Source organism: Aquarana catesbeiana, linkage group LG03, assembly GCF_042186555.1.
Source record: "Aquarana catesbeiana isolate 2022-GZ linkage group LG03, ASM4218655v1, whole genome shotgun sequence".
NCBI classification, from domain to species: domain Eukaryota; kingdom Metazoa; phylum Chordata; class Amphibia; order Anura; family Ranidae; genus Aquarana; species Aquarana catesbeiana.
The window spans coordinates 211712171-211728287 of record NC_133326.1 but is presented as its reverse complement, the minus strand read 5'-3'; the positions used below and the strand labels follow the sequence as shown (position 1 = coordinate 211728287).

The following is a 16117-nucleotide window of genomic DNA, read 5'->3' as shown; positions in this document are numbered from 1 at the left end:
ATGGGTAGCTGGTCTCTGCTATAAGAGACACATGACAATGTAAAACATTTTTACAAAAATACAGTTCAGAGGGGAGTGAGTCTTTAAACATGGCTAAAAGAGCAACATAAAAATACGTTTCCTTGAAATAACATGTTGGGAGGATGCCTTAAACTTGCACATGATGTGATGCACATGTAGGATGTACTAAAGCAAAAGTGACATTCAAAAAATAAATATTGCTGCTAAATGACAGTTCTTTGCCTACTGGCTTCTTGTGAAAAAAAAAAGTATTCCTGGGTGATGATATTGACTACATATGGTCATGGCATACTGTACAATATACACTCACCGGCCACTTTATTAGGTACACCTGTTCTATTGCTTGGTAACACAAATTGCTAATCAGCCAAAAACATGGCAGTAAGTCAATGCATTTAGGCATCTAGACGTGGTGAAGATGACTTGCTGAAGTTCAAACCGAGCATCAGATGGGGAAGAAAGGGGATTTAAGTGACTTTGAACGTGGCATGGTTGTTGGCGCCAGAAGGGCTGGAGTATTTCAAATCTACTGATCCACTGGGATTTTCATGCACAGTCATCTCTGGGGGTTACAGAGAATGAACTGAAAAAGAGAAAATATCCAGTGAGCGGCAGTTTTGTTGACGAAAATGCCTTGTTGATGTCAGAGGAGAATGGGCAGACTGATTAAAGGTGATAGAAAGGCAACAGTAACTCAAATAACCACTAGTTACAACCAAGGTATGCAGAATACCTTCCAGTGGCGGCTGGTCGAATTTTTTTTTAGGGGGGCCAGCAAACAGTATGACAATCCCCCCCCCCGGCTGGTCACTAGCACTTAACACCGGCGGCTTCTCCTGCTCGTCGGCCTCCAGTTCTCCTGCTCTCCACAGGTCATCACTGCGGCTGTGGATTCCGTTTCCTCCCTTCACCTCGGCGGCCAATCGGGAGTCTTCTCTTTTCAGCCAATGGGAAAATGGGTCTCACACCCGCTTCTGATTGTCCGGATTGAGGATCAGTGTTTCAACAGCAAATTTTCATTCGCTGTTGTAACACACCTGGGTGGGATCGGAGTGCATTCTCTGTGACCCCAACCCACCCTATTAAAGCCTCTGGCTCTAATCATGTGCTTCAAAAAATACCCTGGCTGCTGTATTTCATGCACCCTGAAAGGGGCCGGACGCATCAAAAGGGTGTGGCCGCGGCGGCCGTGGATAGCATGAATCTATACATTACATATAGGGGGTGGCATGGAGAGAGGGGGTGGCACCCCGGCGACGCTAATGGATGGGCCACCACTGATACTATCTCTGAATGCACAACACATCGAACCTTGAAGCAGATGGGCTACAGCAGCAGAATACAACACCGGGTGCCACTCCTGTCAGCTAAGAACAAGAAACTGAGGCTGCAATTCGCACAGGCTCACCAAAATTGGAGAATAGAAGATTGGAAAAACATTGCCTGGTCTGATGAGTCTCAATTTTAGCTGCAACATTCAGATGGTAGGGTCAGAATTTGGTGTAAACAACATGAAAGCATGGATCCATTCTACCTTGTAGCAACCGTTCAGGCTGGTTCTGGTGGTGTAATGGTGTGGGGGATTTTTCTTGGCACACTTTTGGCCCCTTAGTACTAATTGAGTATCGTTTAAACACCACGGCCTACCTGAGTATTGTTGCTGACCACGTCCATCCCTTTATGACTACAGTGTACCCATCTTCTGATGGCTACTTCCAGCAGGATAATGCACCATGTCACAAAGCTCAAATCATCTCACCACTGGTTTCTTAAACATTACAATGAGGTCACTGTACTCCAATGGCCTCCACAGTCACCAGATCTCAATTCAATAGAGCACCTTTGGGATGTGGTGATATGGGAGATTTGCATTATGGATGTGCAGCTGACAAATCTGCAGAAACTGCGTGATGCTATCATATCAATATGGACCAAAATCTTTGAGGAATGTTTTCAACACCTTGTTGAATCTATGCCATGAAGAATTAAGGCAGTTCTGAAGGCAAAAGGGGGTCAAACCCGGTACTAGCAAAGTGTACCTAATAAAGTGGTCGGTGAGTGTATGTTCAGTGACATCATCTGTAATCCCCTGGCCTCTTTATTTACACTCAGCTGCTGGTTGGGGAACTGTCATTTGTAACAGGAGTCTGAACGGAGAGGATTGTTGTCCAAGGTTGTCATGTTTGCATTGGTGGGGCATCGTTCATAAAGACTGACAAGTGATCTACGTTTCTGGATAAAGTTATTGACATTGGATCTACATCTACATCAGAGCAGCACAGTGGTGTAGTGGGTAGCACTCTCACCTAGCAGCAATAGGGTCGCTGGTTCCAAATCCCAGCCACGACACTACCTGTCTGGAGTTTGCATGTTCTCCCTGTGCCTGCGTGGGGTTTCCTCCGGGTACTCCGGTTTCCTCCCACACTCCAAAGACATGCTGGTAGGTTAATCAGATCCTGTCTCTAAATTGGCCCTAGTATGTGTATGTGTTTGTAAGCGCGTCAGGACCCTTCGGGGGTAAAGGCCCGCGGTATATCAAGATGCAACTCAACTCATTGTGGGCCCTTTTTTGGTTTATAATTGTTCTCTGGTATCTGTGTTCATTTAATTTTTTTGTCTTGTGTACATATTTTTGGTGAATGAGATACAAGGGGTAATTTTTTTGTTGTCATTCGTGCAGGTAGGGCATGTGGTCTGGTATGGTTCAAAGGAAGGGGGTGCATGCTTCATGCCCCTGCGTGACTGGATAAGGATTTAGTATATTTTTTACATGGGTCTTCCTTAAAAATCAATGAAAGACGACTATCTAAGATAAGGGTCTGATATGAACTTTAGGGGGATCCCACTCCATATTTGTTGTGTTTTTGCATGGGATACACCTTCAAAATCCATACCAGACCATTATCTACTGTAGAATAAGGGCCTGGTATTCATCTTTAGGGGACCTCGTGCCATTTTTTTTTTTGCCTCACACTGAGGTTGTATTGTGTTTAATGAGTAAGCTCATTTAGATTTGGATTGTAAGGATTAGTTGTAAAGTAGAACCATTGTGTTAGGGCTCATTTACACCTGCTTCAACTTCAACACACATTATAGCGCCTACCTCTTCAACATGCTTTTTCTTTATGTGTTTTTGATGCTTCAGTGATGCTTCGATTATGCTTTTTTTCATTTTTAATGAAGCTTGGCAAATACACTGTGTGTGTGTGTTGATTTTCTTTTTGTTTTAAAGGGGCCCAGTAGAATGCCAGTTTAAGAGTACCCCCACTCAGCAAATCCCCAGCTCATTAATACCCCTGTTCAGCAGATCCCCAGTTTATTGGTACCCTCATACAGCCTCCCTTACATCAGAGTCCACAAAACCCCCCTTATATTAGAGTCCGCAGAGCACTCCTTACATTAGAGTCTGCGGAGAGCCCCTTACATCAGAGTCCACAGAGCACCCCTTACATCAGAGTGTGCAAAGCGCAGTACTTGCAGTGTTTTGTCCAACCCCTGTACGTTATCCAGCCTGCTCGTGCCGCTCACCTGGAGTATATGTAGTGTGGGCAGGCGGGAACCAGTTAATATAATTACAGCGGGAGGTTGTGCTGCGTTTTTAGTTTTTTTAGTCTTTTGAGGCATGGGGACACGTAACAGTACTAGCAGCAACCCAACAGTGATTTTTAATTTTTTTTATTTTAAATCAGAGTCCCCGTATATTAATGAAACCCCCTTAGAGACCAACTGTTGGTCCAAATCAGTCACAATGTCCGTGTACCTGCCGAAAGGATAGAAAAAAAATGGCAACAAAGATTCCATTACACACTTTTACATGGGGCGGAAAAGTCTGCCAGGAGTCTGCCCGCTCAGAGGGGAAGGTGTCCTTTGATCCCCACAGAGCAGGCGGATGGCTGGTCTGTGTCTGCTTATGCAGAGCAGATACAACACAGCCTGCTGTCTTCTAAGGGCGGTTGGATGTAAACGGACCCCTTGTCCATTTACACCCAACTGCCATCTGATCCAATCAGCTAGATGGATGGGGAAACTGATCCCCATCTGTCTGTATTTAGCATATCCGATCAGATTGGATGTCGGGGGGTGTAAACAGACAAATGTCTATTTACATCTGCTTCTCCATAGAGGATAATAGAGGGTTCGATTGGAACTGCCTGAAAAACTGACAGGCGGATCCGATCGTTCCGGCAATATGAAAGGGGCCTCACAAGAATTACGGTATTATTTGTTACTCTTGCACAAATGTTGAAACATTCACAAAGCAATTTTTTAAAAAATATACTCCTATGTGTCTGCAAAAGTGGAAAAGCGTTGTGTTTTGGGGTACATATGTTTAATACATAAACATTTTTACTGTGCATTTTAAAATGTACAGTATAGACTATACGTAATGATTAGGAGCATGTCAACTATATAGTGGCTCTTTAAAGGTCAGCAGCTGGTGTTGCCATGATTTTAGGGGAAGCACAAAAGACAATAGCTGTACAGGCAAAGATTATATCCAGTTCAGAAATAGTTTCTAGTGTTCTGTGAATAAATCATGGTATTATTAAATCCATACTGATCAAAATATTTTGGAAATGTTAAAGGGATAAGTACAATTTAAATAAATACAATAAAAAAAGAGTACCCATTCTGCAACAATAATTTAGAGATATCTGTATACCTCTGTCCATCATAAATCCCTTCTTGGAGTGCCTAGAAATGGGCATAATTATTAGATCAGTGGTTCTTACTCACAATACAATCAGGTGCATGTGCTGAACCAAGAATGGGTCGGGCAATAGAGAATAGTCTGCCTAGGCCCCATAATTACCTCATCACACGTGCCAGGCAATGTTCTATTGTTCTCTATAAATAGACCTTCTCTTAAGCTCGACATACATGTTGTGCAGTGGGAAGCATGAGTGCTCAGCTAGTAAATAACAAAAATTGAAATGAAAGCACCACACCACTGCTAAAAGTTCCAAATGCATCTTTATTCCTTTAAAAGTCAGGGGTACAATCCAAAACGTCCCAACGCGTTTCAGGGGTCCAAGAGCACCCCCTTCATCAGGGCTAGAAAAAGAACATAAGAAGATCTCCATATTGATCTGATATCAATACAATATCCCCTCCACGGGATCCTGATATCAGATTGATAGGGATATTGTATTGACTTTGAGATTGATATGGAGTTTTTCTTATGTTCTTTCTAGCCCTGATAAAGGGGGCATTCATGGACCAATGAGTTCAGGGGTCCGTAGTAAGTTGTGCAGAGTGCAGGGGTCAGTAGTAGGCGACACAGAGTGCAGGGGTCAGTAGTAAGAGATGCAGAGTTCAGGGGACAGTAGTGACACTGAGTTCAAGGGTCAGTAGTAAGTGACGCTGAGTTCAGGGGTCAGTATTGACACAGTCCAGAGGTCAATAGTAAGTAATGCAGGAGTGGACTAGTACAACTGTGCTTGGTCCCCCCATATTGTCTTCCCTTGCTTTGGATTTAAAGACATCTGATAATCAGCACGGACCCTAAGGGTACTAAGGATTTGAAACTATACCAGAATGTGGGTTTTCGATTACTGCAATCAGAAGTGCCTTTTTTGTGTTGCCAATGTTTAGAAGAACTACTTTATTGCTGGAAAAAAAGAAATTTGCTTTTGGCTGGAGGTTTTCAATTTACAATTTGTATGTGCAGTAGGAAGATGTCATGGGTCTGCAGGGGCTTTGGGGCAGTCATAGTATGAAAAAAGTGGCCCTTGGATAGCAATGTATTCCTGTAGGCCTCTGACAGGGCAACACTGATGCATAAACCTGCTAAAAGCCCACTCATGACACTCCACTGGTCAGTCCCTTGACTCTATCAAGATGAAAAGTTATGTAGGGCCCAGTAGTGTATTTACGTTTTGTGCTGCCCTAGGCCTGACTAAACGCGTGTGCCCCCTAATTAAATATGACCCACCCCTTCCTGTCAAGGCCACACCCCTTGCTGTTTAAGACCTGCCCTGAAATTTTGGAGTGGGGACACTAGTTCTGAGGGCCTGGGAGGGGGGAAATGGATTTGCATAGATTTCCTCTCACTTCCTGATTGGCTATGGAGCAGGAAGTGAAGGGAAATCTCTGCAATGGGACAGGGATGGTAAAAAATAAACTGACAGGGGCTATAACCCTCCCTTACTCTATCCAAAATGAATAAAAATGTGTTGCCTATAGTTCTACTTTAAGCACAAATTTCTGATAATTTAATGGAGAGGACTAAGAAGATATAACCATGCCAATGGTGCAGCAGAAAACATAAAATAGCACAGTGAGGAAGGTTTGTGGTCCAGGATGATAGGACAGTCAATATTAGAAGCGGTGCCCCCCCTCACAGTTGCGGAATGCCATGTCATACTGGAAAGCAGTGCGGCCGCTTGAGGGGGGCGCTAGACTAATTTGCCTCTCAGCCCAGTCCGCCCCATAGGACTGGTACTACACTAACAGTGTAGCGCAAGCCGGCGGGGACTCTTTCTGTGCTGCCCCCCTGCAAAGTGCTGCCCTAGGCCTGGGCCTTGTTGGCCTAGGCCAGGATACAGCATTGGTAGGGCCTATGAAGCTGTGGAATATCTAGCAGATATAGCTAGATTATGCAAACTAAGTAAACCCATCAAAGTGGATCTCTTTAAATTGGCATAAAAAATATAATAATTTAAAATATATAAAAACAAACAGGTAAAAAAGGGGGAACTTAATGAAGTCATTATTATAAATAATGATGGCTAACTTAAAGGGTAACTTCACTTTAAATATAGCAAATTAAAAAAATAATATAGCATATACAGTACATTTGCTACACAGGTCATATTGTAATTGAATGTTTTTAAAAATTACCTTTCCTTTTCAATCTGCAGCATTGTAATTTTCTGTAAAATTCAATGCAATATGGCAACCTGAAGGCTTTCTGTACACAGTGGTTGTACAAAACCTTTCCAGAAATGTCATTTCCTGCTTGTGTTGTTGGCTCACTGATTTTCCCAGAAGTCTGCACGAAGATGAAAAGTCAAATTTTAGGCATCCTTTGCAAAAAAATGTTTTCATATTTTGATGCTCTACTCCCAAGGGGGGTAGATTGGAGTAGATTGCTTCTAAAGGGATGCAGAACCTACAACTACTCTTATTAGAACACTGCAAGTGCATTAGTTGATTATCCAGGGGAGATTGTTTTTTTTTCTCAACAAAAGTGGAGTTACTCTTTACATTTTAAATACGGGTTAACTACAAATTTAATTCTGAAAATAATACTTTTCATTGATAGATAAATGCAGAGAGGGGCTCAAGCTGTTAAACTGGCAGCTTAGTCCTACAGATTACACAGGGAGAATGTGGCTGTCCCAGTGTAATCATCAGAACGTCATGACAGCTGGATGCTGTGCTTCGTTTACCGGGAGCATACCGCGCTTTTCCTACAGAGTGGCCAGCTATAAGGTTGACATCAGAGTGCTGCTGATTACACAGGAAGAGTCACATTCTCCCTGTGTAATCTGCATGACTGAGCTATCAATTTGACAACACAGTCATGCATAGTGCAGGAGACAGCTGGTCAAAGACAGAAAGCTCCTGCCTGAGTTGCGCCCCCTGCAGCAATGCGCCCAATGCCTCTTCTGCCTCAGCACGGCTTTGCACACCCCCGAAGCTGGCTTACTTTAGGGGAAAAAAAGCTATTGGGCAAGGTCTTCTGTTTGATCAGTACCATAACCATTAACTGCTGGAGTCTACATTGCACATATAGACTGGAAACAGCTAGACGCAATAACTGTTGTCTCATGTCTATGGGTAGCTTAAGTCATTTACAAAGTAATACAACATCCCACGTCAGTGCAAATAGAACCAACCATTGTATCTTTCATCCAAGTCTCTCCTGCACCCCCAAATTAGTACAATTACACTATCAACAATGCCGTTTTATAAAAATGTCATAGAAAGTGGCTACAATGATTAAATCATATTGTACTCACCAGCAAAGTTCTTTGTGAAGACCAAGGTGACAAGGAGTATAGGGATGAGGACTGTGCCAATGGTGACCACTCGATCAAAAGGAAGCTCCAGCTTCAGCTGAACCATGAGAGCTGCCAGGGACCCAACCTTATCATCCTGCTGCCCTGGCAGGATCAGTTCTTTCAGTTTCTCTCCAGCTAGCAAAGCAGTAGCCATGTCTGGATGGTTATCAATGATATGTTGCATAAGCGTTTGTGATTACAGTTGGAGCTTTGCCTCCTTAGCTTTTATGTATTGTCACCATCTACTGGGATGACCGTTGCTGGTCCAAAGAATAAGTCAAGTCTGCATAAAAAAGAACATGCTAAGAAGGAGGTGCTTTAAGCTATCCAAATAATTTTAAACATTTAGACAAAACACACATAACCACGTGCGCATTACAAATGAATATAATTATATGCTCAAAAACAATATAAACTTTATGAACAAAATGGGAAAAACATATTTATAATTTAGGACTAATTTGTGTGAAGAGTGAAAGGAAAACACATAATAATGATTTCTGTCACTAAAGGAAAATCTGCATTCAGCTGCAGTGCCACAGAAACACAAAAATTTTTACCTGCTGGGTGTCCCCTGAGTTCCACAAAGGCGATAAGCACAAAAAGCTGCCATCTACAGATTTCAAGCTGTCTGAAAACTTACATTGCATGTCCCTGAAAGCCGGCAAACCTTTGGATGAGTATGAATGAGGGGAGAATGTCATTCGCCTTGAAAACCTGTACCCAATGCTACAAAATAGCTGGAATATTCTATTCACTCTATCTTGCTGCATCAAAATGAAAAGCAGAAAGGCCTTGCTCCTGGCTGAAGAATTCTAAGTATATTGGTGTTCATGTCAGCCATATGACAAGAGAAGCTTAGATACATAGCGTTTCCATTTACTGCAGGCTACAGAATGGAGGCGGGGTCTCCAGCATTACAGGCTTCACTGCTCTATGCAACAATATGTGTTCGCATCTCTTCCTCCTGGAGACACAATCAGATAGGCTGCTGCATTCATATTGCAATAAGGGTTTAGCTTTTTTCTTTTGTAACCTCAGATGTGAACAGCTAGTCAAAAAAAAGGGTTAACGGGTTATTAAATGTTCTTTTGCAATTATGAATTCTCCTGCACTTCAGATCTATTTATGATTTTGATGCTCATAGGGGATCTTTGTAACTTCATAATGCACATCTGCTCTATTTAATGTGGTGTGATGTTTATTAAAACATCTTAACATGACCCCTGCTAAGCAGGACAATGTCATGTTATATTGTGCATTAAAATATTTATTATATCTATTAAAAAAGACATTTAACCACTTCAGCCCCGGAAGATTTGGCTGCTCAATGACCAGGCCATTTTTTGCAATACGCACTGCGTAGCTTTAACTGACAATTGCACGGTCGTGCAGCGCTGTACCCAACCAAAATTGACGTGTTTTTTTTTTCCCCCCACAAATAGAGCTTTCTTTTGGTGGTATTTGATCACCTCTGCGGTTTTTTTATTTTTGGATGGTGCTGAGTGCTGGAAAGTCAAGTGATTCAAAGAAACCCATAAAGGCTTGCTCTGAAGGTACAGTTGTATCTTCATAGAGCTTGCTATAGAATTCTGCAAAGGTTTGATTGATAGTCAATGCGTCAGAGGTATTTGACCCGTCTGGGAGTTTAATTCTGGCAATCGAACTGTCCTGAAAGTCCGTGTGGGCGAGATACGCAAGGAGCCTACCATTTTTCCCCCCATGCTCATGAATGCGAGCAGAGAGGTACAGTTGTTGCTTCCTGGTCAAATCCACCATATGAAGCTGCAGCGCCCGATGAGCGTCTGTCAGCATACCACGAGTCTCGGAGGAAGGGCTACCCGTATGGCGGGCGCATGCCTCATCCAGTGTTTTTTGGAGAGAATCTTGCATGGCCCGCCCAACAGATCTGTACAGTTTGATATGTGAGATATATAAGCCCCTGACCACCGCCTTAAAGGCATCCCAAACAGGGCCCCCGGCTGCAGAGTCAGAGTTGGAGGACCAGTAATTGGCCATGTCAGTCGGAATGGACTCCAGGATTTCTGGCGTGGGGAGCCAGAGAGGGCTGAGTCTCCAAGCCCGAAACAAGGGTCTGTGGCCCAAAGTCAAACCCACCTGTATTATGGAATGATCAGACACCGTCTGGGACAAATATGCTATGGACTGGACACAGGGTGAAAGGTCACCCGTGGCCTGGATATAGTCTATTCTGGAGAGGGCTGCATAAGACCTAGACTGGCAGGAGTACACTCTGTCTCTGGGATATTTCCAGCGCCACAGATCCACATATACATAGGTATTGCACCACACACAAAACAATTTAGACTCAGATTGTAGAGGTTTCAACCTATCCAGTTCAGGCTGCAACACGGAGTTAAAATCCCCAAGAATGAGCATGGGACAGCTAGGTAATGAGGCAAAATGCACATTGAATTTAGAAAACACTGCGGCTGGAGGGGGGAGGTAAACCGTGATCAAACAGGAGGGGAGTTCCATACACAGTCGCATGTAAAATAATATACTGCCCCTTAGGGTCCAGAATAACTTGATGACATGAGAATGGTAACCCTTTACGAATTAGGATCGCAACCCTCCGGGTGTAGTTAGAATAAGTAGAGTGGTAGTTATAAGCCACCCAATGTTTTTTGAGGGCCAGAATCTTAGAACCTATGAGATGAGTTTCCTGGAGGCACAGGACATGCAGTTTATGTAGCTTCAGGGCCACAAAGACAGATGCTCTTTTAAATGTAGAGTTCAATTCGCGGACTTTCCACGGGACAATGTATACTGTGAACATAGGGTGGATATTAAAACCTCTAGGGCAGTAGGGAAGGGGCTCAAATAGGGCTCTCCATCTCCGGTCAAAACTACAGGAGGTTGTGGGGGTTGCAGTGTTGCACAAGCATGCATCCACACATACAGCATACACACAACAGTAAAACTATGTACAATAGCATAATCATTACCCAGTGAGGGTAGCATTACCCCTGCCCAGCTCCAAAAAAGGGGAGTGGGCTTATACCCCAAACTTGTACCATGGCCAGCAACAGAAAGTAAAAAAATTCTCAGAAAAACGAAATAGCCAGTGTTCAACAAAAAATCAGGGGGGGGTTTAAGTAACTCACCCCAAGGCAGCTCGGGCCTGCTCAGGAACTGCGGGCCAGGTATTCTCCCACAGGAGGTGTGTGTGGTTGACCAAACTTTTGCTTAACAGAGCTTCGGTAGTGGGTAACAAAGGAATGAGGGGAAAAAGTAGGGAGAAGAAGATACATTTTCCAGCTTAGTGTGCGGATCTCCATCAAGCAGGTGGTTTAGGGCGTGGGGTAGTGATTCCCACCAGGATAGGGGATCTTGTGGGGATTGGAAGAATTGAACTCTCCCCTGGTGGGTAACCCGGACTGTAGCAGGGAACAGCATGGAATATTGGATATCCTGCTCCCGGAGTTTCTGCTTGACACGCTGGTAACTGTCTCTTCCGTTGCGGACTGTTGCAGAGTAGTCAGGATACAGGGACACCACAACGTTGTTGATCCGAAGACTTCCTTTCTTCCTGGCTGCCCCCAAAATGGAATCACGATCCCTGTAATTAAGGAGGAGAATCACCATCGTACATGGAGGGTGACCTTCAGGGAGGGGACGCCCCGGGGACTCAGTGAGCCCTCTCAATCACAAAGCAGGGGGAGAGTTGATTGCGGCCAAATTCTTGTTCAAGACAACTTTCCAGGAAGGCTATGGGGTCAGATCCCTCCACCTGCTCCGGGAGACCAACCAGACGCAGGCTGTTCCTGCTGAGACGGTTCTCGAGGTCCTCCACCTTATCCTCCAGGGTTGCAATCTCCCCCCCCCATAGGTATTGTGTTTGGGCAGGATGGGGTTATTAGTGTCTTCTAGGTCACTAATACATTGCTCAGTCTCAGTAACCCTGCCACATATTTTTTGCATGTTCTGCCACATGATTGTTAAGTCAATCTTAGGGCTGTCCACCTTCCCCATAAGGTCTGTATGGTTTACCTTAATAATAGCGAGGACCTCCGACAGTGTAGGTCCCTTGCATCCGTGACATCCGCACCCAGGGTCGTCTGCAGGGACACGGCCGGGGGGGTCCGGGATCTCGGGAGAAGGTGGCGGGAAGGCGTCCTGGCTGTCTCCAAATAGATCAGGAGTGGAGGCTGGTGAAGCTCTAGGCACATGGACGGTGTTGCGGCGGCCATCTTGGCAGGAACGGGTAGTGATGCTCATTGTGGCTGGAGGTTGCTTCTTCCCCCGCTGCTTTCTCATCCACCAAAATGCCTCCCTGGGATGCAGAAAATGTTCCTGCCCTGGTAGACGAGACTTATGGTTGTTTTTCACCTATGGTTGATCAGGATGGTGCAGGATGGTAGAAAGAGAGACCGGAGCTGCACAGGAACATGTCTGATCACATCCTGTGCTAGGCCACGCCCCTTGGTGTTCATACTTAGTAGATCTGTCTCCTCTCCCCTGAGAGAACCGGGATTTGTGTGTTTACACACACAGATCCTGGTTCTCGCTCTGTCACGAGAGATTGGCTCTGGGCACACGCTGTGAGCGCGTGCGTCCTACAGCGCCTTAAAGGGCCGACGTATAGTTACGGCGGCTCATCCAGGGGAGTCAACCTGTCGCAGTACAACTGTGGCAGCTGGTCCAGAACTGGTTAGAAAAAAATATTCCTCTAGTCATTGTATGAACATAGTGGGCAAGTTTTGGCTTTAAAGTGGAAGTCTGTAGTCTTAAAACTGCTCCCTCCCTCCTTCTAACACCTATACTATCTACCCTGGGAAAGAAAGATGCTTACACTTACCTAATCACAGGCCACTCTGATCCAGTCACATGATCTCCCCAGTGTAAGCTAGCACCAGCTACAGGGAAGAGGAGAGAGCACTCCGACAAGGGTTGGAATGCCAGAGCGACGTCACTCTTAGGCTTACTGTGGGCCGTCAATTGTCAGCACTTCCTCCTCTCCCCTTAAGCAGTGGCTAGCTGATACAGGGGAGCTGATCACATGACTGGATCAGAGTGGTCTGAGAATAGGTAAGTATATGCATCTTTGTTTTACAGGGTAGGAAAAGTGGTTATAAAGCCTCCTTTTTGTTTATCAAAATAACAAACATGCCTATACTTACCTGCTCTGTGCAATAGTTTTGCACAGAGCAACCCTGATTCTCTTCTTCTGGGGTCCCCCAACGGCACTCCAGGCCCCTCATCTTCATCGGGTGCTCCCAGGGAAAGCGGCTTTCCCTGGGGGCACCTGTGCGTGCTGGCTCCCGAGTCCCACTGCTGTGTTCCTTGACACAGACAGCAGGACTCGGCTCCTGCTCCTGTGTCATTGGATTTGATTGACAGCAATGGGAGGCAATCACTCCTGCTGCTATCACTCTGTCCAATGAGGAGAGACACCGCGGCAGGAGCACTTTGCTGGATCGGATGGGCTCAGGTAAAGTAAAGGGGGAGGGGTGTCTGGGGGGCAATTGCAGCACATAGAATGCATTAAGGTGAAAAGACTTTAGAACCACTTTAATATAGGTGTTAGAAGGTGGGTGGAAGCAGTTTTAAGATTAGATAGTTTTATCCTAGAATTCCACTTTAAATAAAACATCAGGAAATAGAGCTAACTGTTGAGAACGAAAAAAAAATCCTGTTATACAAATATTAAATTGATTCACTTGGGGCATATTCACACATTTCCTGGTGGTGAATCAATCACTGCCATTTAAAACACATATAAGCACAGAAATAATAGTGCGCTTAGTCCAAAAGGAGGTAATGCAGCAATCTAAAAAGGTGCACAAAACAAATATCTCTGTAGTGATCAATACAAAAATGTGTGTGTAAAAAAATAAGGTTAAATAAAAAAGAAAAAAGAAAAAACTGCGCTTGGAATAAGTATAAAAGCTGCGGTTATAAGTGAGGCACACCAAAACAAAATTAAAAACAAAAAAAAACGCGCTATAAAGTGATATAAACAATAAAGAGAATATGAAGTCCTCTGTACAGTCTGTGTAGTCCCATATAGACGTCCAAGACAAAAAAAGGTAATTCTATCGTAGGTGAATGATGTGAAATTCATCCAAATTGGATAAGTGATGGAAAAACATTAAGCTGGAACACACCAAGATATTGCGCTTACCAGAAGTAAGCCAAATAGGGGCAAGTGGCTTAAACCCAGCCTGGGCCTTTGGATGGACGATCCAGGTGAGGCAGGATAAACGCACTCGTCCCTTGTATCCAGTCCACAGAGATTTATCCAAAAATATATGACAAAGACATAGCGTAATACTGATAATTATAAAACACTCCAAAACCAAATAATAAGTGCAACACTCAACATAAATTTAAATCATGTGTGATCATATAACATCCAGTGTCAGTGCAACAACTAGGATAGTAAATGAGTGTCATGCAATCATGCAAAAATATATATTGTAGTGAGTAAGTGGAGAAACATGAACGATACCCAGAATCTGCTTACCAGATTAGGTAGAAAGCGAGCATGTATCAATCACCCAGATATAGGCATAAAAAAGATCCCTCTAGGTGCAGCAAACCACATGCACAAACTGCTAACCGTTGTGAGCAAACTCCACACAGCCAAATACTGATATATAGAAACACAGGGTATAAACTGCAGCGAGCCTTGGGGAAATCCTGCTTACCAGACATCCAGACAAGGTGGGCAGATGTGATAGAGCACAAACGGACTCCTAACAGGAACGGCGTGGACACGTCCTGGCCAATCGGATCCCATCTCAGCAATGCATATATGGTAAGAAGCAGCCAATAGTGTAATACTGTATAAATCTCGTTTTATTAAAATAGAGTAACACTTATACTTAGATGAAGATTAAAAACGAAAGAATAAAAACGGAGCCGGCCGGCACTCAAACACACTCCCGTCCTCAACAGGGCAACGTGGTGACGTCAGCATGTCCCTCCCAGACGCGTTTCGTCACACGCTGACCTTTTCACTGGGGAACGGGCAGCGTGCTGAGCCACCACGTTATATGCGCACATCAAGCCTCGCTCTGAGTCCCGCTAAGGGAAAACACACAGCGCCATCTTAGATGTGGGCATCTACATTGCGTAACACAAGAAATGGGGCCCGGTTGGCATCCTAAAGGGTGCCCCCAGACCAACATCCCTCAAACTAGAACAAATATAAATAATGACATGTCAAAAAATAACCTTAAAGATATAAACCTATGACATTCATAAAAATATTAGTGCCTGAGGTAATCAAGTTCTATATGATTAATGGGTATCTAATTACATATGATTAGTAGATATCAAATAAAAAACACTGCTAGATCCCATAGAACAGGAACAGTGTACTCCCATCAACACTAACATGTGACACACAAATCATGTTATAAGTAAGCTAAATCATAAAAGTATCTATACACATATACTAAAAGGAGTAGTTATAAACATAAAGAAGTGGGATAAAAGAAGCTTAGTATTGGCTGTAAATGGATGAACTAAAACAAACCAAATAAAACTCCCTTATATGTACAGGTAGCAAGATAAAACTTAGCTGAAAAGACCTTTAAATCATATTAATATTAAGGGGGAACCCCATATTAGACAAAAAACTCAAAGCATATCCACACAAGCTATGCCAGTGGTCATATCAAAAATATATCAAAAGTGTATATGGTTATTCCCCAATTCAAGTATATTCTATTCGCCCCTTACAAATACAAAATCTTATCTCAGGAATTGTCAATGAAAGCGTTAACATCCACATCTATATTCAATCCATGGGGCGTATAACTTTTAATTCTATATTCTATATAACTGATATTAAATGATAATAAAAAATGTGCATCAAATAAATGGTAAAATAGTAGTCCCATACCATATAATTCACTTTTGCATAACAAAGATGTAAACTTCAAAGAGAAATATATAAAAGTCTAAATGTGAAATCTTGAAAATGTGTTTTGCCTATGTTACTCTAACTTTTGTGACGACTGTATATCTACTTTTAATAAATCATATGCTTTTAGCATACTAGTCTATGGTTTTTTGTTCTTTCTCCTACCCTTTATTACTGTGAGGTGCTGGCT

At 43.5% G+C, this 16117-nt stretch overlaps 1 protein-coding gene across 4 annotated transcripts in view; it reads right to left on the bottom strand.

Annotated features, from left to right (window-relative positions):
- PANX2 (pannexin 2) overlaps positions 1-8963 on the bottom strand; it is an 83811-nt gene extending 74848 nt beyond the window's left edge. The window contains exons 1-2 of one of the 4 annotated variants that reach the window (XM_073619741.1): positions 8591-8963; positions 7989-8313 (exon numbers count right to left, since the gene is read on the bottom strand). In XM_073619741.1, coding sequence (XP_073475842.1) covers positions 7989-8214 — 226 coding nt within the window. In that variant the 5' untranslated portion in view covers positions 8215-8313; positions 8591-8963. Of the gene's footprint in view, positions 1-6864; positions 7016-7988; positions 8314-8590 lie in introns of those variants that run through there. The other 3 variants (XM_073619744.1, XM_073619742.1, XM_073619743.1) reach the window with 3 other exon arrangements.
- Between the last annotated feature and the right edge of the window lie 7154 nt (positions 8964-16117).